Source organism: Dasypus novemcinctus, chromosome 13, assembly GCF_030445035.2.
Source record: "Dasypus novemcinctus isolate mDasNov1 chromosome 13, mDasNov1.1.hap2, whole genome shotgun sequence".
Classification (NCBI taxonomy): Eukaryota; Metazoa; Chordata; class Mammalia; order Cingulata; family Dasypodidae; genus Dasypus; species Dasypus novemcinctus.
The window spans coordinates 91,029,822-91,054,451 of record NC_080685.1 but is presented as its reverse complement, the minus strand read 5'-3'; the positions used below and the strand labels follow the sequence as shown (position 1 = coordinate 91,054,451).

General features: G+C 51.7%; 1 protein-coding gene across 2 annotated transcripts in view; it reads right to left on the bottom strand.

The window, feature by feature from the left end:
- The window catches only part of MFSD4A (major facilitator superfamily domain containing 4A), a 44,673-nt gene that overhangs the window by 10,233 nt on the left and 9,810 nt on the right, over positions 1-24,630 (bottom strand). For both annotated transcript variants that reach the window (XR_002793234.3, XM_004473452.5), the window contains exons 3-8: positions 23,977-24,237; positions 20,788-20,956; positions 20,228-20,343; positions 19,047-19,220; positions 10,062-10,209; positions 1,014-1,084 (exon numbers count right to left, since the gene is read on the bottom strand). Coding sequence is in view for 1 of the 2 variants with exons in the window: in XM_004473452.5 (XP_004473509.1) it covers positions 1,014-1,084; positions 10,062-10,209; positions 19,047-19,220; positions 20,228-20,343; positions 20,788-20,956; positions 23,977-24,237 (939 nt within the window). In the remaining variant the exon portion in view is untranslated. The remainder of the gene's footprint in view (positions 1-1,013; positions 1,085-10,061; positions 10,210-19,046; positions 19,221-20,227; positions 20,344-20,787; positions 20,957-23,976; positions 24,238-24,630) is intronic.

Below are 24,630 nucleotides of genomic sequence, written 5' to 3'. Positions count from 1 at the left end.
GCCTGGTAACCCCATGCAGTTCTTTTCAGCTCTGTGCTCTAGAACCTTCTGAAATCCTTCATTGAAGCTCCAATCATACTAGGTGTTTCTGTACCCACAAGGATTAACCAGAACTTTACAGAAGATTTATATATATATATATATAACTCCTATATATATGGAACTCCTCTGGACACATCCCCAAATTTAACAATTAGCAACAATTTCTTCTGTACGCCTTCACTTTCTCCTTGCACTAGACTATTTTGCTGCAAATCCCAGCAGCCACATCATTTCAGTGCAGAGGATATCGTAAGTTATAACTTTTCTACCCACCCAGAGGTAAAAGAAGAGGAAAGAACTGAGTAATGGTTATGGGTTTTTGGAGACTGAAAGTCCTAGGTTTGAGCTTTACCTCTGTTGGTTCTTAGCAGTGTGATTGAGTGAGGGCAAGTTGCTTAATCTATCTACGTTTTGTTATCATCTGTTGCACAGAGGGGAAAATAATATTTATATTATAGTATTCAGTAAGAAGTAGATGTTAGTATTTCCCCCTCTGATAGGTAAATAAAACATGGATAGGTTTGAACAAAATTGGGGAGAGTTGGCTCTCGATCAGGGCAAGAGTTGGGCAAAAAAGCTGGGCATGTTGCAGCGTCCAAAGGCTGGGAGATGTGGGGTCAGGAGTGGTATTTTGAGAAGGGATGGAAAAAGAACCCTGAGCGCAGCTCCAACCCATCTCAGGCTCTGAGAACTAAACTCCATTCCCACGGGGCCCCCTCTGGCCCCACTCCCGGACACGGCTCGTGTTTGCTTTGGACTTCCCCACACATCCCTTCACACTCCAGATCCCACATTTGGAAGCTCAGCTTTCAAGGCTGGCTCTGAAACGGAAACAGGTCACACAGGCATCGCGGGCCCTGCCTGCTCTGGGGGAGATGCAGAGAAGGGACAGCTTGGGTTCAGAAGGTGCCTGGCTGGCAGCTCCTGCCCCGTGCTGAGGAGTGCTCCCCCAACTGCTTCACCCCACGTACCGAGCCAACCAACATCTGGAGCGTCATCTCGCCAATTCCTGCCCCAGTCACCAGCACCGTGGTGGCGCAGCCTGAAGGAGAGAAGGATTTAGTTTGGGAAAAGCAAGTTAAGGAGACAGAAGGCAGCTGTCATCATCATTTCTGGCAACCTCTGGAAAATGGCATGACTGCCTAAGAGGACCACTTTAGATTCCTAAAGTTTCTGGGACTTTAGACCTTACCTTGGCTTTGAGAGTGTTTAGGTTTTATTGTCGATTGGTTTCTCCCTGCTTCTGAAACTTCCACTTGCTCACAGCTCTTTTCAGGGTAAGTTCCAAGTTATGTAGGGCCCTTCCCAGTCCATTGCTACCTACCTTTACAGAAAGGTTTCCTGATACTCGCAGGCCAGCCCTCTGCTCTACGCAGAGCAATGTCCTAGCTGCCCCAGCATTGCACTTCCTAGCCACATGCCTCTGGGCGTCTGGCAACAAGGCGCAGGCCTTCAGAGCCCAAGCTTCCAAATCAGGCTTGGGCTCCTGTGCCAGCTCTGTCACTTACTAGCCCAGCGACCTTAGGCAGGTTCTCAAACTTCCCTAGGCCTTGGTTTCCTTCTCTGTGCAATGCGCATCACAGCACCTCTTTCTCAGGCTTGCTGTGTGGATAATTCTGATAGAACACGGGAAAGTGCTTAGCCCTGTGCTGGCACACAGTGCCAGTTCTCGGTTTAAACCCTCAGGGTCAAGTCCAAACACTTTCATGTGGTTTGGGGCCCTCTGTATCTGTCTCCACGGATAGCTCAGGCTCATCTCTCACACCAGCTGTTCACCATCTCCCCTCCAGCCAGGATAAACTACCTTGGGTTTCCTGACCCTACACACTCACTCTCACCTCTAGGCACCAGCACAAGCCTTCACTCCCTCCAGAATGTTCCTCCTCCTGCTCTTTGTCTGGCAAAATCCTGCAGGTCTTTTAGGTCCTAGTTTAGATTTCCTTCAGTAAACTCCTTCCCTGGCCCCCAAACCTGGACTCGTTGCTCTCCCTCTGTGCTCCCACAGCCCTGCACCCTGCTCTCACCCCACTGTCTGCTTGGCTGCCAGGCCTTTCCCACTAGGCTGTAAGTCCACGAGAACAGGCCTGTGCCTGGGTTTTTTTTTTTTGTTTGTTTGTTTGTTTTTTGCTGCAAAAAGCTTTATTGTTTACACTTGGTTCAGGGCTTGTTAGAGGGCTACAAGATGGCAGTTAGAAAGATGCCTCCTGGCTGGAGGGGCTCAGGCAGAAGCCTGGATGCTGGGGGAATAGAGCCCTCCCCCACGGCCTCAGGGTTCCGGAGGCTCCTAGTCGTGCTTGAGGGTGAGCCTTTCAAAGAGATACTCGCCCAGCCCAGCCTGCGGGCCAGCAAGCCTGCGGGTGGTCGCCTATCTTTTTGATCAGTTTCACCTCCTCATCTAGGAAATGGGTCTCCAGGAAGTCACACAGATGGGGGTCTGTGTTGGCAGATCCCAGGGCATGCAGATCCAAAAGGGCCTGGTTCAGGGACTTCTCCAGGACAAGGGCAGCTTCCATGGCATTCAAGGTATTGCCCCACTCATCTTTGGAAGGCTTCTGGACGTCCTGGAAGAGGGCGCGACCGCCGCGCTGGTTTTGCATCTTCAAGAGATGCTCGGCGCCCTCCCGCTTCTCCTTCGCCAACTCGCGGAAGAAGTGGTCCACGCCCTTCAGGGCCACATCGTCGCGGTCGAAATAGTAGCCCAGAGAGAGGTAGGTGTAGGAGGCCTGCAGCTGCAGGTTGACCAGGCGGTTCACAGAGGCCTCCACGTCGGCAGAATAATTCTGACGGATCTGGGAGTTCATGGTTGGTCAACAATGAGGAGCTAACCACAAAAAAGCGGTGTTAGCTGGTCCCGGCAGCGGGGGATGGCCGAGAAGTTGGTCCCAGAGGTTGCAACTGGAGAAGCAGTCGCAAGGTGGTCGAAGCCGAGGGTGTGGGGAAGAGTCCCCGGGTCTGTTGGGTTCAAACACTGTTGAAGCAAGAGACAGATCCGCAGGACAACCCAGGCGCGCTGTCGCCTGGAATTTTTGTTGACCGGTGCATCCCTGTGCTTGCTACTAGCACAATGGCCAACACATAGTAGATACTTAGTGTTTGTTGTAATAAAACAATGGCCATCATATCCGGCTTCAATTCCTTCTAGCTCTTTTAGCCTCAGTTGTGTTTGTCTCTGTCCCTTTGCTCTCCTGCTCTTCACTGCCTGGCCTGATCTCACCCCACCCTGCCCCACCCTGGAATGCCTTTCCTTTTCCTCGGCCTTTCCAAAGTCTGGGTCAGCTTACTCCCATCTCCTCCAAGAAGCCCTCTCTAGGTTCCACACTGCTTCCACCCTTCTCTAAATTCCAGGAGCACTCACTGTCTGTTCTACTCCACCATTCAGAAAATGTCGAGGGCCTTCTGTGCCCATCAGGTACTGTGCTAAATACTGGGACTACTAGGATGAATAACAAAGGGTTAACATATGTTGAAGGCCCGTGAGCCACGCACGCTGCTAAGTCAAGAGCTTCACATTAATGTGCAAAAACAATCCTAAAAAGTAGGTATTTGCACACCCGTTTTACAGATGACACAAATGAGGTTCAGAGAGGGGAAGAAAATTGTACAAGGTCATAAAGCCAGTCGGTAGGAGGTAGAATTTACACGGGTCTGCTGATGACTCAAGTCCATGCCCTTTCCCTTCTCCCTTGCTCGCCACAGGGAGTGTGTTGTCTGGGAGAGGAGGCAGATAACGTAGGCACAACGTCTTCAGGAGGGGAGAAGAGGAGAGGCAGGTGCTATGTGCAATGGGGCAAAAGCGAGGGGCATCACCTGTCCCGTGGGACTCAGGCTTCCTGGAGGGGTGGAAGGGGAGAAATTGAGTTGGGTCTGGAAGGATGAACAGGCAGATGAAGGTGTGGGGTCAAGCAGAGGGGTGTTCGGGCAGAGGGTTTAACATGTGCCAAAGAATGGAGGTTCAGAACAGTTTTGTGCCAACAGGGAATAGCAGGTAATTCAACATGGCAGAACACAGGCCGTGAGGAGAAATGGGGAAAGAGCAGGCGAGAGCAAGGAGGGGAGGTGGGAAGGCAGGAAGCTGGTCATCCATTCTGTGTTTGAAAAGGGTCCCTCTGTAGCACGTGGGGGATGGCTTAGTAACTGGTCCTCACCGCTGGCAACTTCGAGTCACCCAGCGGCTCCAGAACGATTAAACCAGACTTTCTGGAGATGCGGCGCAGGTGTCAGGTTTTGTTAAGTGTGCCGGGTGATTTTAATGTTCAGCCAGGGACGAGAACCACTGGATTAGATGGAGGCAATACCGAAGGTAGGGAGACAAGCCAAGATGTTACTAAAATATTCCAAGCAGGTAAATAAATGGTAAAGGCCTGAACTCAGGCAGGGACAGTGAGAAATGAACAGAGGACAGGTGTGAGTGATAATTTACAGGTAGAATCAATAGAACATTAATATTATTATTTTCATTATTAAACTCTTAACAGTTGTTGAGCCCTCGAAAATCCATGGGATATACTTCCTAAGCCAACACTTCATGTACTTCCCGGTTTACCCCCTCGAGGTTTAGAGAGGATGATGGCAAGGGAGGACTCCATGCTGGGTGAAAGGCCTTGCATTGCGACTTAACAGCTGCATCTGCTCTATACCTAGGACAAGCTGAGGGGCGAGACTTTGTTCTCTTGGGCTTGTCCTGCAGGACCCAGCTGTGTCCTTAGAGCAGAAAGACGGGTGAATGACTGGTCAGGTGGATGGATGATGAGTGACTGAATGAGGCATCTTCTTCCCTCATTTTTTCATCAAGGCCAGGATTTCTTCAGAGTCATAATTCAATCAAATTTATATCAGGCCATTTACTGATTTAGGGGTATTTCTCAGATCATGGGTACCCCCACTTAGAGGAGCTGAAAGTCAAAGAAATTAAAATAGATTTGATCCTTTGATTCACTCTCTCCCACAAATTGTTCTCCTTCAACAATTTCTACAAATGTTAAACAATGTATAGTATGCTCTCATTTGGATTTAAACATATATGTGTATTTATATGCCCAAAAGGCAGCTGGGAGGAAACAAACTGCTAATGGAATTATTGCCAGTTGCTTTCCTCATTGCTTTGTGTGCTTCTGTTATTTTGAGGGTTTTGTAGTGAGCACTTTTTTTGTTGTTCATTTGTTTGCTTTTTAAAGATTTATTTTATTTACTGATTCCCACCCACCTTTGCCATTTGTGCTCGCTGTCTGCGCTGTGTGTCCATTTGCTGTGCGTTCTTCTGTGTCTGCTTGTTTTTCTTTTTTTTCTTCTTCTCATCTTTTCTCTCTTGAGGCACCGGGAACTGATCCTGGGACCTCCGGTGTGGGAGAGAGGCACTCAATTGCTTGAGCCACCTCAGCTCCCTGGTCTGCTGTGTCTCTCACTGCCTGTCCTTGCATCTCCCTTTGTTGTGTCATCTTGCTGCACCAGCCCTCTGTGGCGCAGGCCAGCTTGCCTTCACCAGGAAGCCCAGAAATCGAACCTGGGGCCTCCCACATGGTAGACGGAAGCCCAAGCGCGGGAGCCACAGCCGCTTCCCTGAGCAGTTCTTTTATAATTAAAAAAAAAAATTCCACTTTGAAACAAAACAAAAAATTGCATGTTTATTGTTGAACATTTTTGATTCTTAATGACCAATAAGGATGTTATGTGCTATTTTAGTTTCCTAGCTGCTAAAGCAAATACCGTACAATGGGTTAGATTACACAATGGGAATTTATTGGCTCGCAGTTTTGAGACTAGGAGAAGTCCAAAATTGAGGCTTCAACGAGGCAATGCTTTCTTCCAGAACACTGTGGCATTCTGGGGTTGGCTGTGAGAGGTTCTTTTTTTTTTTTTTTTTTAAAAGATTTATTTATTTATTTAATTCCCCCCCCTCCCCTGGTTGTCTGTTTTCTGTGTGTATTTGCTGCGTCTTGTTTCTTTGTCCGCTTCTGTTGTCGTCAGCGGCACGGGAAGTGTGGGCGGCGCCATTCCTGGGCAGGCTGCTCTTTCTTTTCACGCTGGGCGGCTCTCCTCACGGGGCGCACTCCTTGCGCGTGGGGCTCCCCTACGCGGGGGACACCCCTGCGTGGCAGGGCACTCCTTGCGCGCATCAGCACTGCGCATGGCCAGCTCCACACGGGTCAAGGAGGCCCGGGGCTTGAACCGCGGACCTCCCATATGGTAGACGGACGCCCTAACCACTGGGCCAAAGTCCGTTTCCCTGTGAGAGGTTCTTGGTCCTTGGCTTTCTGTCACATAGCAATGCACGTGGCAGCGTCTTCTTTCCCTTCCAGACTCCACAGGCCTCCAGCTTCTGGCTGCTCCCGGGGCTTTTCCCTCCCTCTGACTTTCACTCTGCCTATGAAGGATTCCAGTGATCTGATTAAAGCCCAACCTGATGCAGTTGGGCCGCACCTTAATTGAACTAATATTTTATTTTTACTTTTTTGAGGTACCGGGGGCCAAGAATTGAACCCAGGAGGTGTGTGTGTGTGCGCGGGGGAACTGGCGCTCAAGCACTGAGGCACATCAGCTTCCCTCAGTTGGTTTTTTTGTTTGTTTTTTTTTTTCAGGCAGCACTGGGAACCGAACCTGGGACCTCCCATGTGAGAGGCAGATGCTCAACTGCTTGAGCAACATCCTCTCCCTAAAGTAATATATTTTTTTAAAGATTTATTTATTTATTTATCCCCACCCCCCCGCCCCGGTTGTCTGTTCTCTGTGTCTGTTTGCTGCGTTTTCTTCTTTGTCCACTTCTGTTGTTGTCAGTGGCATGGGAATCTGTGTCTCTTTTTTGTTGCGTCACCTTGTTGTGTCAGCTCTCCGTGTGGGTGGTGCCATTCTTAGGCAGGCTGCACTTTCTTTCGCGCTGGGCGGCTCTCCTTACGGGGCGCACTCCTTGTGCATGGGGTTCCCCTATGTGGGGACACCCCTGCGTGGCACGGCACTCCTTGCGCGCATCAGGGCTGCGCATGGCCAGCTCCACACGGGTCAAGGAGGCCCGGGGTTTGAACCTCGGACCTCCCATGTGGTAGACGGACGCCCTAACCACTGGGCCAAGTCCGTTTCCTGAAGTAATATTTTTAAGTGATCTTATTTTCAGAGGGTTCACATCTACCAAAATACAGATCAACACAAAGAACATTCCCAAACTGGGTACACAGTTCAATCCACCACAATCTGCCTTCTGGACCCCAAGAAGACATGTTCTTCCCATACACAGAGTACTTTCATTCCATTGCAACACCCCCCCAAACCTTAAGTCGTTTCAACAACCATGCTAAGTACCAAGTCTCACCAAAATTGATTATGGGTGTGGTCCATCCTAGGGCAAAATACCCCTTATCTGTGGACCTATGATACCCAGAAAACAAGTTGTCGGCTTCCAGTATACAATGGTAGGACATTCCCATTCCAGAAGGAAGAAACTGGAAGGAAAACAGGAGTCAAACATCCCAAAGAATTCCGAAACCTACTGGGTCTAACTCCCATTAGATTACAAGGTCTGAGAATCACCCACGGATTCATGTGTTGTCCTCTGAGCCTGGCGGACCTGCAACTCCACCCCTTCCAAGAGTTTGCCCAATGGCCATGCTTTCCCCAAACACTGGGGTGAAGACCCCATGTTCTCCAAGTATCAAAATGGTGGCCAGCCCCTCTGTGAATGCTGGGGCACAGGTCCTACCCTCACTGAGCATTGCGAGGACAACCAGGCTCCCAATGAATGCCAGACACAGACTCCACCATCTCTGTGCATTTGGGTGGTGGTGCTCTCCCGAAACAATGGGGTGCAAGGCTCACCCCTTCCAAGTGCCGGGGCAGACCCATCCTTTCCACACATGTAGGTGGGCTTGCTCTCTTGGCCCAAGAGGATCTTCCTGGTCCAGATCTTTGCTTTCAGGGGTCTTCCCTTGAGGTCTTTCTTCCTTCAATTTGTCCCTTCTCTGTCCCTTTCAGTCCATGCTGGCAGTGGTTCTGCTCATACAAAGTTTGCAAAAACCTTATCAGCTTTGCCTACAGTTCCAATGGGTCTTAACCATTAGATAATAGAACTTTCCACAAATCCTCTCTGAATAACTGCATTTGCAATCCTCACTTCCACTGAAATGGCTGATTGGATCTATGTTCAGCCATGACTTCTGTAGCAAAGGGTTGTTCACTTAAAGCCCTGCACGGAGCCCTGTCCTCGCGGGGCCCACTTCCCAAAAGCTTAAGGCGGTCCCTGAGAGAGACTTCTGGCCCTAGTTTAGACCATACTATCTGGATAGGTTCTGAATGTTCCAAACCATCAATTTTTGATTTCTTTGTGCTTAAGAACTTGGTTCTCAGCTTATCCCTTTCCTCTTGGATTGTACTATAAGCTGCAGGGAAACGCCAGGCTGGACCTTCTGCTCTTAGCTTGGAAAGTTCCTCAGCTAAATATCCAAGTTCATCGCTTTCAAGTTCTATTTTCATTTGAGCATCAGAACACAGTTTTGCCAAGTTCACTGCTACTTAGAACAAGGATCACCTTTCTTCCGATTTCTAAAAACACATGCATTTCCGTCTGAGGCCTCATGAGAAGTACCTTTAACATCCATATTTCCACCAATAGTCTCTCAAAAATAGGCTTTTTCTATCAAGCACCTCACAATTCTTCCAGCCTCTACCCATTATCCAATTCCAAAGTTGTTTCCACATTTTTAGATCTTTGTAATAGCAGCAGCCCACTTTCTGGTGCCAAAATCTATTTTAGTTTCCTTGCTGCTAAAACAAATACCATACAATGGGTTAGTGAAACAATGGGAATTTATTTGCTATAGTTTTGAAGCCAGGAGAAGTCCAAAATTGAGGTGTCAATAAGATCATGCTTTTCCCAGAAGACTGTGCTTTCTGGGGTTGGCTTCCAGAGATCCTTGTTTCATGGCTTTTCCATCACAAGACAATGCACTTGGCAGTGTCTTCTCCTTTCTCTTTTAGGTTCCGTTGACTTCCAGTTTCTGGCTCCTAACCATGGCTTCTCTCTCCACCTGACTTTCACTGTGCTTATAAAAGATACCAGTGACCTCGATTAAAGCTCAACCTGATTCAGCAGGGCCACACCTTCAGTGAAGAGATCTTATTTACAATGGTCCACACCCACCGGCATGCAAACCAAGACCAAGAATGTGTCCAAACTGGGGTGCACAATTCAATCCACCACGTGTGCCAAAATTATTTGGGGTTTATCCTTGGATTTCAAAGAGCCAAGCTATCCTTATCTCCCATTACTGTGGATAACTGAGAGTTGGGTGTAGCTCTGATTGCCCCAACCCTCCCTTACACATCAGTTTCCCCCACTTCTCTGAAGAAATTGCTCATCTTCCTGCTGCTTGCCCAACACTTTAGGGCGTCTCTGTTTACTTCTAAGGATAACATTCGATGCTCAACACATAATTAATTTTAATTAACTTATTTTTCAAAAAAGATCTCTGCCATCTGCCCTTGGAAGGCTAGGGGAGGAGCGAGAGATTAGTCGAGAGAATGAGAGGTTTCTCACACCAAGGGAGCTGTGTCACAACCCCACACGGGGTGCGGAGTCAGTCCTAAGCCTCTACGATTCAAACGTCCATAAAAACAAAGCCAGGAAGTACGCTTACTGATAACTGAATCCTAAAGCCCCTTTCCTATGCCGTAACTTTTCCTTGGCCTTTCTTTTGAACTTGGAATGCATGTTGCACAAAGTGTCAGCTATAGACCAGTAGACATTATTCTGGGGGGAAAAAATGGAAAGGAAAATCTTACTGCTTCTCTGTGGCCTGAAATCACATGGACACAGGTATAATTTTGAATGAAGAGAGCCACGTGGCTCTGTTTGTGAACCTGTTCCCACCAAAGTCAGGAGGGAGCCCTCCTTTGTCTGAGAAGCTGGGGTATTGATTTCTTAACTGGAAGGTGGCGCTGACCTAGAAATCACAGAAAGGCGGGGCTTGGGGCAGGAAGTGGCACCGAGCCAAAGCGGAATGCTCCTTGCTCTTAGTGCCTGGACACTCACTCACCTTTGTACTGGAGGATGTCCTCGGTGTACGCTAGCATGCTGGGGAAGGTGCTACTGAGGAACAGCCCCAGGCTCGCGGTCCCCACAAACAGGAAGACCATGTTGTAGGCGAAAATGAGAAGCACCAGGAATGTCATCACCACACCAACCTGTCACAGCAGAGATGGAGGTGATTAGAAATTGGGAAAAGTCGGGAATGCATTAAGGAAAAGGAAAGAGCAGGAGACTGAAAAAGCCTGCAGGCTTGGGAAGCTTCCTCTCTGGTCCCAGCAGGGCTGCAGCGCCAATGCGCCACCTTGTGGTACATTTGGGAACTGCAACTTTCCTATCCCGGCATCTATGGGAGGAGCCCTGAGACCATTAGGCAGCACAGGGAGGCGAGCCCCACCTAGACTCTGCGCAGATGACCTATCTTTTTTTTTTTTAAGATTTATTTATTTATCCCCCACCCCCACGGTTGTCTGCTCTCTGTGTCCATTTGCTGTGTGTTCTGTGTCCGCTTGTGTTCTTGTCAGCGGCACCAGGAATCTGTGTCTCTTTCTGTTGTTGTTGTTGTGTCATCTTGCTGAGTCAGCTCTCCGTGTGTGCAGCGCCACTCCTGGGAGGGCTGTGGTGTCGCACGGGGTGGCTCTCCTTCAGCAGGAGCCACTCTTGCGCAGGGGCACCCTTACACAGGGGCCACTCCTTACACAGGGACATTCCTGCGTGGTACAGCACTCCTTGTACACAGAAGCACTGCGCATGGGCCAGCTCACCACACAAGCCAGGAGGCCCTGGGTGTTGAACCCTTGGACCTCCTATATGGTAGGCGGACGCTCTATCTGTTGAGCCACATCTGCTTCCCAGATGACCTATCATATACACGAACTAAGCCTTGGGACTGCCTGTCCCCAAGTTCTGTCTGTAAGCACGGGTAATTCCATCCAGACATCGGCTCTCCCTGCTCTGCTGGCCAGGCTCTTATGAGAGTCCTCTACTTCTCTGTGACAGAGCTACTTCTCTTTCCCTAAAAGCGCTTAGTTCACCAGGGCCAAGAGTTCCCAGAGAGCAAGTGCTGGGTAGCAGGAAAGGAGGGTGATGGCTGCAGTGTCCTTACCTTCTGGCAATCCAAACACACCTCACAGGGAGAGGGGTCAGTGGCTGTGGCAAGCAGCTTGGCTTCCTCCCAGATTTGTCTCAGATTCTCACGGGCAGATTCTAATCTAAGGTTAGGAGCTATGTGATGGCTAAAGAGATTAGTGATCTTTCTAATTCAGTAAGGGTCTCTGTCACAGGGCATGTTTTTGTTAAAATAACCCTATTTCTAAGTTCTTTGAAATTGTTTATTTTTTATTTTATTTTTTATCTCAATATTGAATACTTTCCATGCAAAGCTCTCCTGGGAAGAAACCCCAAGGAGCACAAGATTTGGAGTCAGAAGGCCCCCAGGTGTAAATCCCAGCTCTGCTTTCTACCAGATGTGGGGCCTCAAAGTAGTTGAGCTTTCTGATCCTTAGTTTTCTTATTTGCAAAATGGGAATAGTTACAAAAGCTTCACTAAAGGGTGGTGGTGCAGTAACATAAACAAAGGGGCTCTGGAATATGTGAACCTTTAGAGAAGAATTAATCCTAGTACTGAGGTGTGAGCTTTCCTGACTGCTTCAGGAGATGAGGATCTTCTTTAGATGCACACAGCTTTAAGGCAAACATTTCCTGAGTGAGCACATCTGTTTATAGAAAATATAAGATTATAGTGCTAGAAGGTGTGCAAGAGATCAGAGCTGATTCAATGCTCACCTCTCTCCACCTTACAGATAAAAAATTGAGATGGCAGAAAACATGCTTGTAATCTGATCTGTACCTGGGCATGATTGACTTATGATTAGGGTGTTGAGGCCCCACCCCTTGGTGGGTGGGGACTCACAGATAAAAGGCATGGCGAAGAACAGAGTTGAGGGTTTCTGATGTTGGAGTTTTGATGTTGGAGTTTGATGCTGAAGCTGGAGCTCCTTTTATAAAAACCAACCAGGGAGAGAAACAGAGCCGTTTGCCTGATAGTCTACTGTCGACCTTGTGGAGAGAGGCAAAGCCTAGAGAGCCTCATAGTCTACAACTGCCCTTGTGGAGAGAACAGAAGCTGAGTCCAGAGGAACCCAGGAAGCCTGAACCCTTGCAGACGTGGGCAGCCATCTTGCTCCAACACATGGCAACAGACTTTGGTGAGGGAAGTAACTTATGCTTTATGGGCTGGTATCTGTAAGCTCCTACCCCAAATAAATACCCTTTATAAAAACCAAGCAATTTCTGGTATTTTGCATCAGCACCCTGTTGGCTGACTAATACAGATGGGGAATGGGGAGTTAATGCTTAATTGTTGCAGAGTTTCTGTGGTGAAGGAAAACAGATGGTAGTGATAAAGGAGGTAGTGATGATAGTAGCACAACACTGTAGATAGAATACCAGTGAATTGTATATTTGAAAGTGGCTAAAATAGGGAAGCGGATGTGGCTCAACTGATCGAGCGTCCACCTACCATACAGGAGATCCAGGGTTTGCACCCAGGGCCTCCGGGCCCATGCAGTAAGCTGGCCTACGCCGAGTGCTGCCGTGTACAAGGAGTGCCGTGCCACACAAGGGTGTCCCCTGCATAGGGGAGCCACATGCACAAGGAGTGTACCCTGCAAGGACAGCCATCCCGCACAAAAAAGCAGACTGCCCAGGAATTGTGCTGTACACACAGAGAGCTGATGCAGCAAGATGATGCAACACAAAAAGAGACACAAATTCCTGCTGCCTCCGAGAATGCAAGCAGACACAGAAGAACAGACAGCGAATGGACACAGAAAGCAGACAACAGGGGAGGGGTGGGGAAAGGGAGAGAAATAAATAAATCAAATAAATTGAAAAAAAAAGAAGTGGTTAAGATGGTAAATTTTAGGTTATATATATGTTACAAGAAAAAAAAATATGAAAAAACCATAGAACTGCCTAGCACAAACAGTGAACCCTAATGTAAACTATGGACTACAGTTAATAGTATAATAGTCTCATCAATTGTAACAAAAGTACCACAAAATAAGAAAAGAAAACCCTATTAGAGTCTTTGTATTTCTCTCTAAATCCATCCTGACCACCCTCATCCAAGCTACCACCACCTCATGCCTGAATTGCAATAGTAGCCATTCATTGGTCTCCCTGCTCTTACTCTTGACCTTCTACAATCCATTCTTCCAGCTAGTAACTAGAGAGAGCTTTTAAAATGCAGAGCAGATCATGTCCTGTCCCTGCTTAACACCTTCTGGGGGCTTCCGATCCGCTTAGAGTAAACTCCAAACCTGGCTTTTCATGAAGCCCTACAGCACCCAGGCTGCATCTGCTGCCCAGCCTCAGCACCTCTCTGTGCTTCCCCCGCCCCTGAGCCTGCCCCCCACGCTCCAGCCCAGCCCGCTCCCACCCAGGGTCCCTGCACTAGCGGTGCCCTCTAAATGCTCTCAGCCCTCTGCTCTTCGCGGGCACGGCGGGCCCTGAGCCTCAGTCTCTGCCTGTGAGCGGCGTCCCGAGCCTGGGGCCACACCAGCACTCTGCAGACGCCACCCCTGCTCCTCTCCTCCATTTAGAGACCACACACATGTCCAGGCAAGCCTCGAAGACAGTCACCCAGCGAGAACATGCAGATTTGGTGAAGTTTAAAAACCCCTAACTCTCTTATTTTAGCCTTGGTGACAGAAGACTGAGAATGCCCGTGGCAGATTATGAGCTCTACCAACCAGCTCTCTTCCCGCTCAGTGAGCCCCCTGCCCCAGCCAGGTGACGCCGTCTGTCTCAGCCTCTTCCCCGCCTACCCACCGACTCACCTTTCTCTGGCTCTGTGCCAGGGCACACGTGCCCTCTGCCCTGCCCAGCTCAGCCCCTTCAGCCGTGGCCCTGTCCCAGGCACATTTCTCTGCCCCGTCTTTCCCATCCTGGCTTCCTGCACCACCTCCCGCTGCCCCTCCTGGTGGCGTCCCTCTCCTCGCCGCCCTCCTGAGGAAGGCTCTCCCCTGACCCCCGGGACCCACGGCTTGCTCTCCAGTGTTGCCTCCTCCACCATTACTCTCTATCATTTCTTCACTGAAATTCTAACCCAGGTACTCCCACCTGCTCTGGGTTGTCACAGCCACCATTCATCAACTTCAGGAACACTTTTCTGCTTGTCCCAATGTCTTTAGAACCCAACTTCCATGGTTATTCCTTTGGCCCCATTTCCTGCCATCGTTTTTCGGGGAGTGCACTGTGGATGGTTGCTGAGAATTGTTCTATAATCCTGGAGCAGACATTCATCTACCAACTAACTCTCTACTGGAAGCAACTACCTTTCTTAAAGACACACTTTCTACTTTTAAGGGACCGCTCATGCCTGGACGTCTTGGAGGAGGAGGCCCAAGCCGCAAACAACTCTTCCCACCCACGGCAAGTGCATTTAAGCTATGGCCGTGTGGCCTCAGCTAAACCAATTGGACGCACCTGCCTGGGACTTTGGCTCTAGAGGGAATGAAACAACGGCACAACGGAGGGATTGTTCACAGCAGTGGTGCTGAGAGCTCAGAGGCGTCAGGCCAGGGGCCAAGGGGCAACCGAGCCCTTCCTATCACATCATTTCTTAGGCATAGCCTTGGCAGTGTTGCCACTTCCTTTGACTGCTGGCTGTTTTCCGAGTCTGCTACTTCAGCCTTCCTACCAAGTCTACGGACTACACAACTGCCTTCTAATAATTATTTTCTGACTAAGTTAGCTGAATTCCACCTCTGTTGCTGACAGTCAAGAACCCTGACTGGCGCGCTCTTTCGCCATCATGTCACCCACTTTACAGTCACAATGTCCCAGGGGCACATCCCTCCCTGTGCCGCTCTCCCCCGCTACCGTGAGCATATGCAGTCATCTGTCACCAAAGCTAAAAGAAGAGAGTTGGCATTTCTACATGGTTCTTGGCAAGATACTTGGAACCACCTCTTCCAATAGCCTCCCTGGACCACAGCCTTCTCACCTTTCACCCCTCCCTCCACCTCCTTGACGTTTACCTCTCACCTAACCAGAAGCTTGGCCTTCCACTTCCTCCTCCTCTCTGATCAACCTGTCTGGCACTGCCTGATTAATTTCCTAGGCCGCCTGACGGTCCTCTCTCCTGCTGGGCATCCTTCACCACTGCTTCAATGAGCAATCTTCTCATGCCCTCAGACCTGGGAAGGGAGGCTCCTGTCCTGGGCCCGAGCTTTAGCAGGCCTCGCTCTGTGCCCCTCCACATTCGGTAAGGAATCCCCGGGACTCTGTCGCCTCCTGCACCATGCACCAGGGCTCTGGAATGCCAGAATTCCTGCTCTGCTGGCTCTGAGTTGGCATCCTGAGGGCCGACCACATCACTGGTGTGTGCACGCTGAGGCCTGGGAGATGGCCTGAGGCTGGCTATCTGGCCCGCAGGCCGAGGTGTCCACACGTGTGCCCCGGGCTCCTGTGGTATGGGCCACGGCTGGGTGGAAAGAGCAGGGGGGCAGGTCGAGGACAGGGGCTCACTGCATCTGCCATATTCCAGACAGAACCAAGGATTGAGAATTTTAAACTCTAACCTGGCTTTCCAGGTCGTTATGAAGGTATATTTGTCAAGGCAGGAAGATAAAAGGCATTTTATTTAAAAGTTACTTTGATTTGTACATTTAAAATATTTACACATATGGTATGTGTGCCTCCATTTTGTAGTCTCATTCCAGGCCTTACAATGTTAGGGGCAGGCCTGCTCCTAACTGCTGGCTGATTAAAGTCCAAACTTTGGCGTTCAAGGCATACGCCAAGCCGATTGGCTCCGTGTTTTCTTTGACGAGGCTGGCCTCTCTACGTTTGCTCTTGTGCTCCCGTTGCCAGGACTCTTCCCCAACTGCACCTCCTTGTTCCCATCTCTCAGCCATCTTTACCTACTAGAAATTTCTCTCCACCTTCAGACTCTTCAACTTTTCCTCTTCCTCCATGATGCCTACCAAGATTGACCAAGATGGAAATGGAAATAATTCTACTCCCTTTTGGGGCCTCCCACACTTGGTAAGTTTCACTCTTCTAATACTTTGGATATTCTGCCTTGTATTAAAGAGATCTGAGCACCCATCTTCTCTCCTCTAGTAGACCGTAAGCACCATGTCTTATAGAAATTGGCACCCTGTGTCCTCATGAAGTCAGTAAGTGGTTGGTAAAACCCAGGAGAATGTTGAGAAAGGGGTGCCTGTTCAATGAAAACAGAGGGCTGCTTGGAAGTGGTTACAGTGCGAATGGGGCCGTTGCTTTGCCAGCTGCAGCATCAGGGAGGCTTGCTCAGGGCTGCTCAACTATAGATCCCAAACAGGTTGTACACCCAAGACCGCTGAAATGCTTGCAAAACAATTCAAATGCCCAGGCTCCTCTCCATACCTCCTGAGCCAGAATCTCTGGGGCAGGGGCCCAGGAATCTATATTTTCTAAAAGCACCAACAGGGGAGCGAGTGTAGCTCAGTGACTAGCGTCCCGGGTTCAATCCCTAGTACCTCCTAAAAAAAAAATTAAGAGCACCAACAGTGAGTCTAATATATGTGGGAATCACTTGCACTAGGACAGTGTTACAAACTTGTTTGATGATATGAATCCCCTAGGGTGTTTGTGAACTATATGGATTGTGCTCAAACAGGTATCCCTATACCAGTGTTTACAGTATTACTATTCACGATAGCCACAAGGAGGAAGCCATCCAAGTGTCCATTAATGGATGAATGGCTAAACAAAATGTAGTATAGCCATATAATAGAATATTCTTCAGCTGGAAAAAGGAATGAAATTCTGGTGCTGCTGCAACATGGTTGAACCTGAAGACATCATGCTGAGGAAAATAAGCCAGGCACAGAAAGTCAAATCTTATATGGTTTCACTTATATGAAATACCTAGAAGAACCACATTAATAGACAGAAGGTAGTTTATAGATTACCAGGGGCAGGTGGAAAGAGGGAGTTGTAGCTTAATGGTTTCTGTTTGAAGTGATGAAAAAACAGGGGTAATGGATATCAGTGATGGAAACATACTATTGTGAACATAATTAATACTACTGAACTGTACAACTGTAGTTTAAATGGGACATTTTGTACTCTTTATTGATTTCTGTGATAAAAAGTTAAGGGAAAAAAAAGGACCCCTAGTTCCCTCCCCTGGACATTGTAATTCACTGTCTGAGTTGGGTCCAGGAATCTGATTTTCCTTTTTAAAAACAAGCACTTCAGGTGAGTTTTTATGCCAGGACATACATAGATGCTTCAGATTTTCTTTATTCTCTCAAACCCAGATTCCTATCCCAACTCTTCTCTCTCTCAGTTACTGGTCTCCTGCCCTCCTGAGGGGGGGCCACGGCTGCTGCGGTCAGCGCCAGACCCGCACTCTTCTCACCTCGTGGCCCTTCGGGCTCTTTCTCCTTCCCTGGATCACTTCACCTCAGCCTCACGGATGGGGTCCTTCCTCTTTATGGGGCTTGGCACGCTCTGCTCCCTGCTCTTCACTTCCCCTCTAACAGAGCCGGCCTCACTCCGTTACTCTGACACTGGCATTTCCAGGCTCCGCCTCTTCTGGCTTCTTCCTTTTCTCCTCTGTTGGTAAACAGGCTCATGCCACCCTGACTCCTGTAAAACAAAACTCCCCTCACCTGAGAAATATCTGCAAAGAGAAATCCCTGCTCATGGCTCCCTGTCTCCTCTCCCCTTGAGTTTGGCTTCGACCAACTCCTCCCTCCCACCTGAGGGGAACTGAAATTTCTTGAAGGTCATCAACCAGCACAAGACCAAACCCAAGGGCCTTTATTGGGGCTCTTCATCCTTGGGCTCTGTAGCCCCACCTTTCCCAACCCTCTCTCCGCTAGAAACTCAACCCAAGGGAGTTACTTCTTAGAGTGGATTGGGCTACTTGGAAAGGTGAAGAGTTCCTGTCACTAGAGATGTTTAAGCAGAGACTGGACCCCATGGAAGGGATGCTATAGAGGCAGTTCAAGCCCTAGTGGGAGGCTGGAGGAGCTGATGACCTCCAGGGGTCTTGTGGTGGATTGAGTTATGTACCTCAGTGTAGACATGTTCATATTCGTAATCCATATTCCTGTGGGTGTTTACCATTGTGAATAGAACCTCTTGAAGATGCTATTTTTAGTCAAGGTGTGGCCCCACTGAAGGAGGGTGGGTCTTAATCCATGCTACTAGAAGACTTTTGAAGAGAAGAAACCAGAAGCCAGAAGTTGGAGAAGGCCACAGGGAGAAGCCGGTCAGCAAACAGTAAGAGCAGACAAAGTTGAGGACATTGCCATGTGACAGGAGGCTGAGAAACAAGCCTTGCTGCAATCGTGATTTCGGACTTCTTCCTGCCTCCAAACCGTGAGCCAACAAATTCCTGTTTTTAAGCCAAAACGAGTTTGTGGTGTTTGTGATAGCTGCTCTGGCAAACCAAGGCAGGTCTGTATCTGGACCCCTTTCTCAGGGCTGGGAGGGTGGACGCACATCGAGACAAGACTCTTAACCCACGGCTCCGGCCGACCTATCGCCTCAGGCAACGGTTCCTAAATGCCGGCCTGGCTACTTAAGAACGCCTGGGAGAGCTTCAGAATGCAGCTCCCCAGGCCCCAGGCTGGACACAGTGAACCAGCAGTCCAGCGAATCCCACCCCTTCCTGCGGCCCAGAGGGCTCCCCATGGGAACCAGGAGGACCAGGGCCAGCGCCGCGTCCCTCCTACTCCCGGCAGACCCTCAGCTGGATCCGCGCCTGCAGCCCCTTCCTCTGATGGGTACGCAATTAGAGGCCCGAAGAGAAGGGGCTTCCCCAAGGTCACCCAGGTAGGATCCGCCTCCTAGATGTTCATGCCTTCTTCACCAGCATCTCTTTCCCTCTCCCCGGTGTACACTCGGGCCCTGCTGCGGGAGTCCAGGCCTGAGCAAACAGCCTGGGGCGGTGCTGGGGGGCTCTGGGCGGAGACAGGAGACCACTTACCATGTTGATGAAAACCATGGTAGCTGGCTTCACTCTGGAGGAGATGGGAATGGAGAAGAGCCGGCCCAGGGTGATGAAGCCCCAGAAGAGGCTGGGCAGGTAACCGGCCACCTTGTGTCCCACAGACAGGGGTTTCGCTACCGCGTAGCTGTACACGAAGGCGGAATACGCGCCCTGTGGAAGACCAGGCCCCGCTGAGCACACCTGCGGCCCAGCCGGCGGAAACCTCCCCGGAGAAGCCCGGCACGTGTGGGGGGGACCTGGTGGAGGTGGCTCCTGCTCCCAGAGGCTCAGCCAAGGGTGGGCTTGGGTCCCGGGCCAAGCAGCACGTGCAGGCCCGAGCTGGGAACAGAACCCGGGGGTGCCAGATTACAAACTGCACCTGTGGAGGCCTAGAGGTTCCAGGAAGGGGTCTCTGGATCTCCAGAGGGAGCCCCTGAGGGGCCTGGGCAGTCAGGTGCTGCCCCCCACTGCCAACCAGAGCACAGTTCCGCTGCATGTCTTATTTACGAGGGTTCTGCAGATTTTTAGGGTGCCACAGCTTTTAAAAAAAAATAAAAAGGTGTGAAACCCACTGCCCTTGCACAAGCATCTCATTTTACAGATGAGAGAGCAGAGGGGAAGTGACTTGTCCAAGGTCGTGCTGAGAGGTGGAAGTCTACTGCCAGAGAACTTTCCACTGGGTTATCTAAGTTTCTCAGTATGGCAATCAGTTAATCAGTCAGCCATTCAAAACCCTCCTAATCTAATCCTAGGAGAGTTCTGAAAAAAGGTACTGCAGGGTATAACAGAGGTCACCAGTGGAATGAAGAGCTGGGCCCCAGGCCTGCCCACAGCTTGTTTACGACCTTGGCCGGAGGAACCCAGGCTCGTAATGTATTCCAGGAAGCAAAGTGCCTGTTAAAAAATGTGGCTAGACTGCACTCGGTAACATGGGCCCATCGCCCGAGTTAACAAAAATAAACAAAAATAAAAACAACTGGCAGGGACAGGAGCTGGAGGAACTGTGACACTCTCCCCTAGGACTTTCATTTAGTTTAGATTTTTGGATCAACTGTATTTCAGTCTGGAGGGAACCTTGATGCTCCTCTCTTTCTCTTGCCATCACCAGAGTTGGCAAGAGTTAGGGAGTTAGGGGAGCGGGGCCCCCCGATAAGGAGCACTATCTGAGGGAGTCTCACCGTCATTCCATCCGTCATGAACAGGACCAGGGCAGCCGTGATGTGGATGGCAAAGAAGGAATAAGGGACTCCTTTGAAGTTCTTCCTTTGGCAGCAGCTGAACAGGTCCTCGTGCCCTGGAGAAGACACGGGAAGAGCAGGGCTGAGTCTCAGCTTCTGCTCCCCCCCGCAGCATGGACCGGGGCAAGCGTCTGGCAGTCAGAAGAGCCCTGCCAAGATGCGGGACCACCTTCTCCAGCTTCCGGCCACTTGTTAGGAACAGCCCCAGGGATGGTCAGTCCCTGTTCACCTCGCAGTCCTGGTAGAACCAAGGCTCAGAGAGGTTAAGCAACTTGCCCACGTTCACACAGACGGGCTTGGGCATTTTGGAGGTTGGAGCCAGGAGTCTTGCTTCCTCATTCTTTTGGCCAAGTTGCTCCAGTTGCTTGGTTCACAAGACCATCCCAAAGTGAGGGACTTTTCCAGCCATTATCACCTGTGATCCAGGTCTCTGGGGGAGAGGGGTGGCAGGGAAGCTTCGATATGGGGTTGTGACCATGCCAGTTCATTAGAATCCCCACCTGGCTTTGGCTGAAGCTTTGGGGGCATCGAGGCGGCATCTTCCTTCTCGGGAGGCTGCGTCTCCAGGGCCAGCTCATCTGCAGACAGGAGCAGGGGGCTCCTCTGGGAGCAGCAGGTGAGGAGCCGCTCCTTGGACAGCAGCAGCAGCACAGCCACGGGCACTGGAAGCTGGGGGCCAGGGCGGGCGGGTGGGCAAGAGGGTCAGGAGAGCCCAGCCCCCATGAGGCCCCTCCCCTCCCCACCCCTGGCCCAGTGCTTACACACCTCCACGTGGCAGGGGTGCCCCTATGCACCTGTGCAGCTCTGGGCGCCGACAGCCCTTTCCCAAGGGGGCCTGCCTAGGACCCATCTCCAGCTACTGCAGCCAGGCTTAGGGTAACTGCTGCCCAGCGGAGCCATGCCCATTCCCCGAAGAAGAGAGGGACTCGTCACATGCAACTGGACTGACATCAGGCTCCTGCTGGCCACAGGAGCGGTGCCACGGTAAACCTGTTTCTAACACCCTTGTCCCGAACAGCGGGGCGCATGCCCCTGGCACTACTTGACGCTGGTGGATCCCGTGATGCTTCACCAAGCAGTTTTGCCTTCGTTCCTCACAACGCTCTAAAATGTGCTAGGTGGGAATTATTATCACCATTTTCCAGATGGGGCAACTGAGACCCAAAGACGTTGTCACTTAGTCCTAACCTGCTGGAATTGGAAGATGCCTGAGAGGTAAATTATCAGCCCAGAGAAGATACGTGCTTGGGTGACACAGCTGACTCAGGACACAGCGGGACCGGAACCCGGGCATCTGGCTTCTCTGTCCAGGGCTGTCTCCTGCTCAGGGGTGGTCTGCGTGAGGAGACGCCTAGGAGGGTACAGAGCTGCCCTCACGGCGTGGAGTCTAAACCGGCAAACGCAGCCAGGAACTTCTCAGGAGCACCACACACAAGCCCAACGTTACGTTCACTGCTATTTACATCAGGCCACTGGGGGAGGACCTGAACTCCCCAGAGCAACGAGAAAATGCCTCCTGCTGCTGAGGTTGCCTGGAGAAGCCTCGAGCAACTCCCTCAAGTGCCCCCGCCTGTTTCGAATCCTCCTTGCTGCCGGGAAGCTCTTGATCATGTCTAACCTTTGCCCTTCCTGCTGCAACTTCATCCCGGTTCCTTTTGCTTAGGAAAGAGGAAGGCCGGGGAGCCGAGGAAGTTTCCCAGAGGCTGGTGAAAGCCGCCAGCTAAGGGGCTCCCACCGGGCCGGCTGGGGAGGGGTGACGATGGAGCTGACAGGTGGCCCCCGGTCTGGTGCTGCTCGGGGGGAGCCCCGGCCCTCACCTGGACCCAGGTGGCCGCCCCCATGGCATTCTGCCAAGACACCCAAAGGGGGAGAACGGCAACTGGGGAGCCTCTCTCCACACAAAAATAACTCAGGCAGACGGAGTCCCCAGGCAGCCTTAAAGCCACAAATCAGCCCTCAGGGAATCTCGGGTCTGATGGGGTAGACACAGCCCTGCCTCCAGTCTGATGGGGGAAACAGGAAGCCTGCACACAGAGGTCTAAAGCGGCAGAATGCCTGGGGAAAGGCCAAGGGGAAGCAGCTGTAAAGGAGGCGGCAGCCCTCAGGTGGGGCCCTCCCCGGAGGTGAGTGGCGAGGACTTCACAGAGGACGGGCTGGCATTGCGGACGGGAACCCACGGGACCTTTATGATAAAAGCCCCATTCAGGGAAGGCAAGCTCCCACGTCAGTCAGCGAATGCCAGGTGGGCGTGTGTCTGCACGTGCGTGTGTGCACCCACAAGCAGGCACAACCCTCTTCTCTTCTGCGCCGGCCTGTTTATTTACAGATACAGACCAACGGGGAAAGTCTGGATATTCTGCAGCAAACAAAAGTCCCTCCAATCTGTACCTCGTGGGGCAAGAGAGAACGGACCTCAGGCTGGACCCTGCGGCTTCCTGGTCCTAGCGTCCCAGCCTTGACCTTGTGTTGGTACTTCTCTTTCCCCTCGCAGGTCTCCCCTTGCAAGGCACAGGCTCAAAGCTGCATTGTTTCCAAAACAATGGACGGGCATGGGCAGAAAAAGGAAAGCATGGGGGGAGGGGGCCATGTTTCTGAGAAGCCCCTGGTAAAGATTCTGGTACAGGGAATGGAGAGCTACGAAAGGGGGAGAAAGGGAAAACGGATGGTGTCCGTGAAGGGGGCGCGGGGTCGGCCTGCCCCTGGAGTTCTGGAGATGGGGCTTCTGCCCCAGTCGGGGCCCTGACACCCGGCGGTCTCAAAAGGCTCCTTCCGGTGCCACCTGCAGGCCTCACGCTAAGGCCCAGCAGCCAGGGGGCTGTTCCAGGGCCTGAGTCCGCTGGCCCCTGGAGGGGTGACGTGTCTGCCTGGTTCAAAGCGAGGCTTTAAGTCAGCAGCCGAGCGACGCTGTGCCTCCACCCCAGAGCTGGGCCAAGGCCACCTGTGACACTCCCCACCTCGGCTCTGTGCCGGGGCCTCACCACGAGGCCAGGCTGCTCCCGGGGTTCCCAATGCCCCCCCTCAAGCCTGCTGGGGCCAGGGTGTGAGGGCTCCTCTTCCTCCAGCCCCGACTGGCTTATATGGAGGGAGCCGTTTTTGGTGGCAGAGCACCAGAGGTGGTGTCCAGCAGACTCCAGAGTCGGTGCTGCCCGGGCAGGGGGAGATGAGCGGAGACAGGGCTGCCACGGGGACCTGGGGGTCCAGTCTCAGCACGAGTAGTCTCCCCTCCGCTCTGCACACACCACGGGCTGCCTTGGCAGGCAGAGCGCCCCAGAGGCCACCCACGCGGCAGGCGCAGGGGCGGACACCGAGTAGAACTGGCATCTCTGCGGTGCCCTCTCCAGGGTGGCCTTCCTTGGGCCTGGGCGGAAGAGGGCTGCTTCCCAGGAGCCTCCGATGCCGTGGGAGTTGACCCTGATTCTCTCTGTGCTAAGCCTGCTCGCCGCTGTGCTCTCACTTGAGAATTATGATCGCGGAATGTCACACCTAAAGGACCTTGGAGATGATCTCCTTGGACCCTCTTTGTGTTCAGATGAACCCTGGGGCCGATCCCCCATGCTCCTGTCTTCACGACAGCTCAGCTCAGCTCCAGCCCCAGCACATGTCACCGAATCAGAAGAATCTGCCTTAGGGCCGGCGTGCGAGTGGATGTCCACGGACTCCCCACCCAGCCCTGCCGCAGGGACACTCACGTTGATCAGGCCCATGATCCAAAAGGCGTAGGACACGCGAGTCGCTGTCCCATGCTGTGGGCGCAGCGAGGGGGACGACTGGTTGAACCGAGGCAGGGCCTCTGGGTGGTGCGGGCCCAGGACCCTGGAGGTGTGGAACAGGTGGCTTCTGGAGGTGGCGTTGGCCGTGCCGTTGGCGGGAAAGCAGTCACCCTCAGAGAGGAAGGGGTCAGCGATCAGGGGGCTCAGGAGAGCTCCGAAGCCCACAAAGAAATGGAGCGCCTGCGGAAGGAGGGGTGGTGTGGGTGGGAGTACGGGGCAGCCTTGGGGCCAAGGAAGCTGTGGCCTGGCCTCCTCCAGGGACACCCACAGTGTGACACCCCTGGGCCTTGGGTCCACCCCGGGAGCCCCTGCCTAGGCCCAGCGTGGGGGGTAATGGGGAGTGGGAAGCAGGAGCGATGAGGAGAGGCTCCCCTGCCCCTCACTGCCAGGGAGTGCAGCTCCTGTCTCCACCACCGTCTTGTTGACAGTGGCCAATCCCCTCCCTTTCGTTCTCCTTCTTCCCTAAACCCCAGCCTGGAGCTATTCCCCGTGTGAGCAGCCACCAGCTAACACCCCAAAGGGAATCGGGGGCAATAAAGGAAAAGACTGGACTAGAATCCTGGGTGCCTGGGA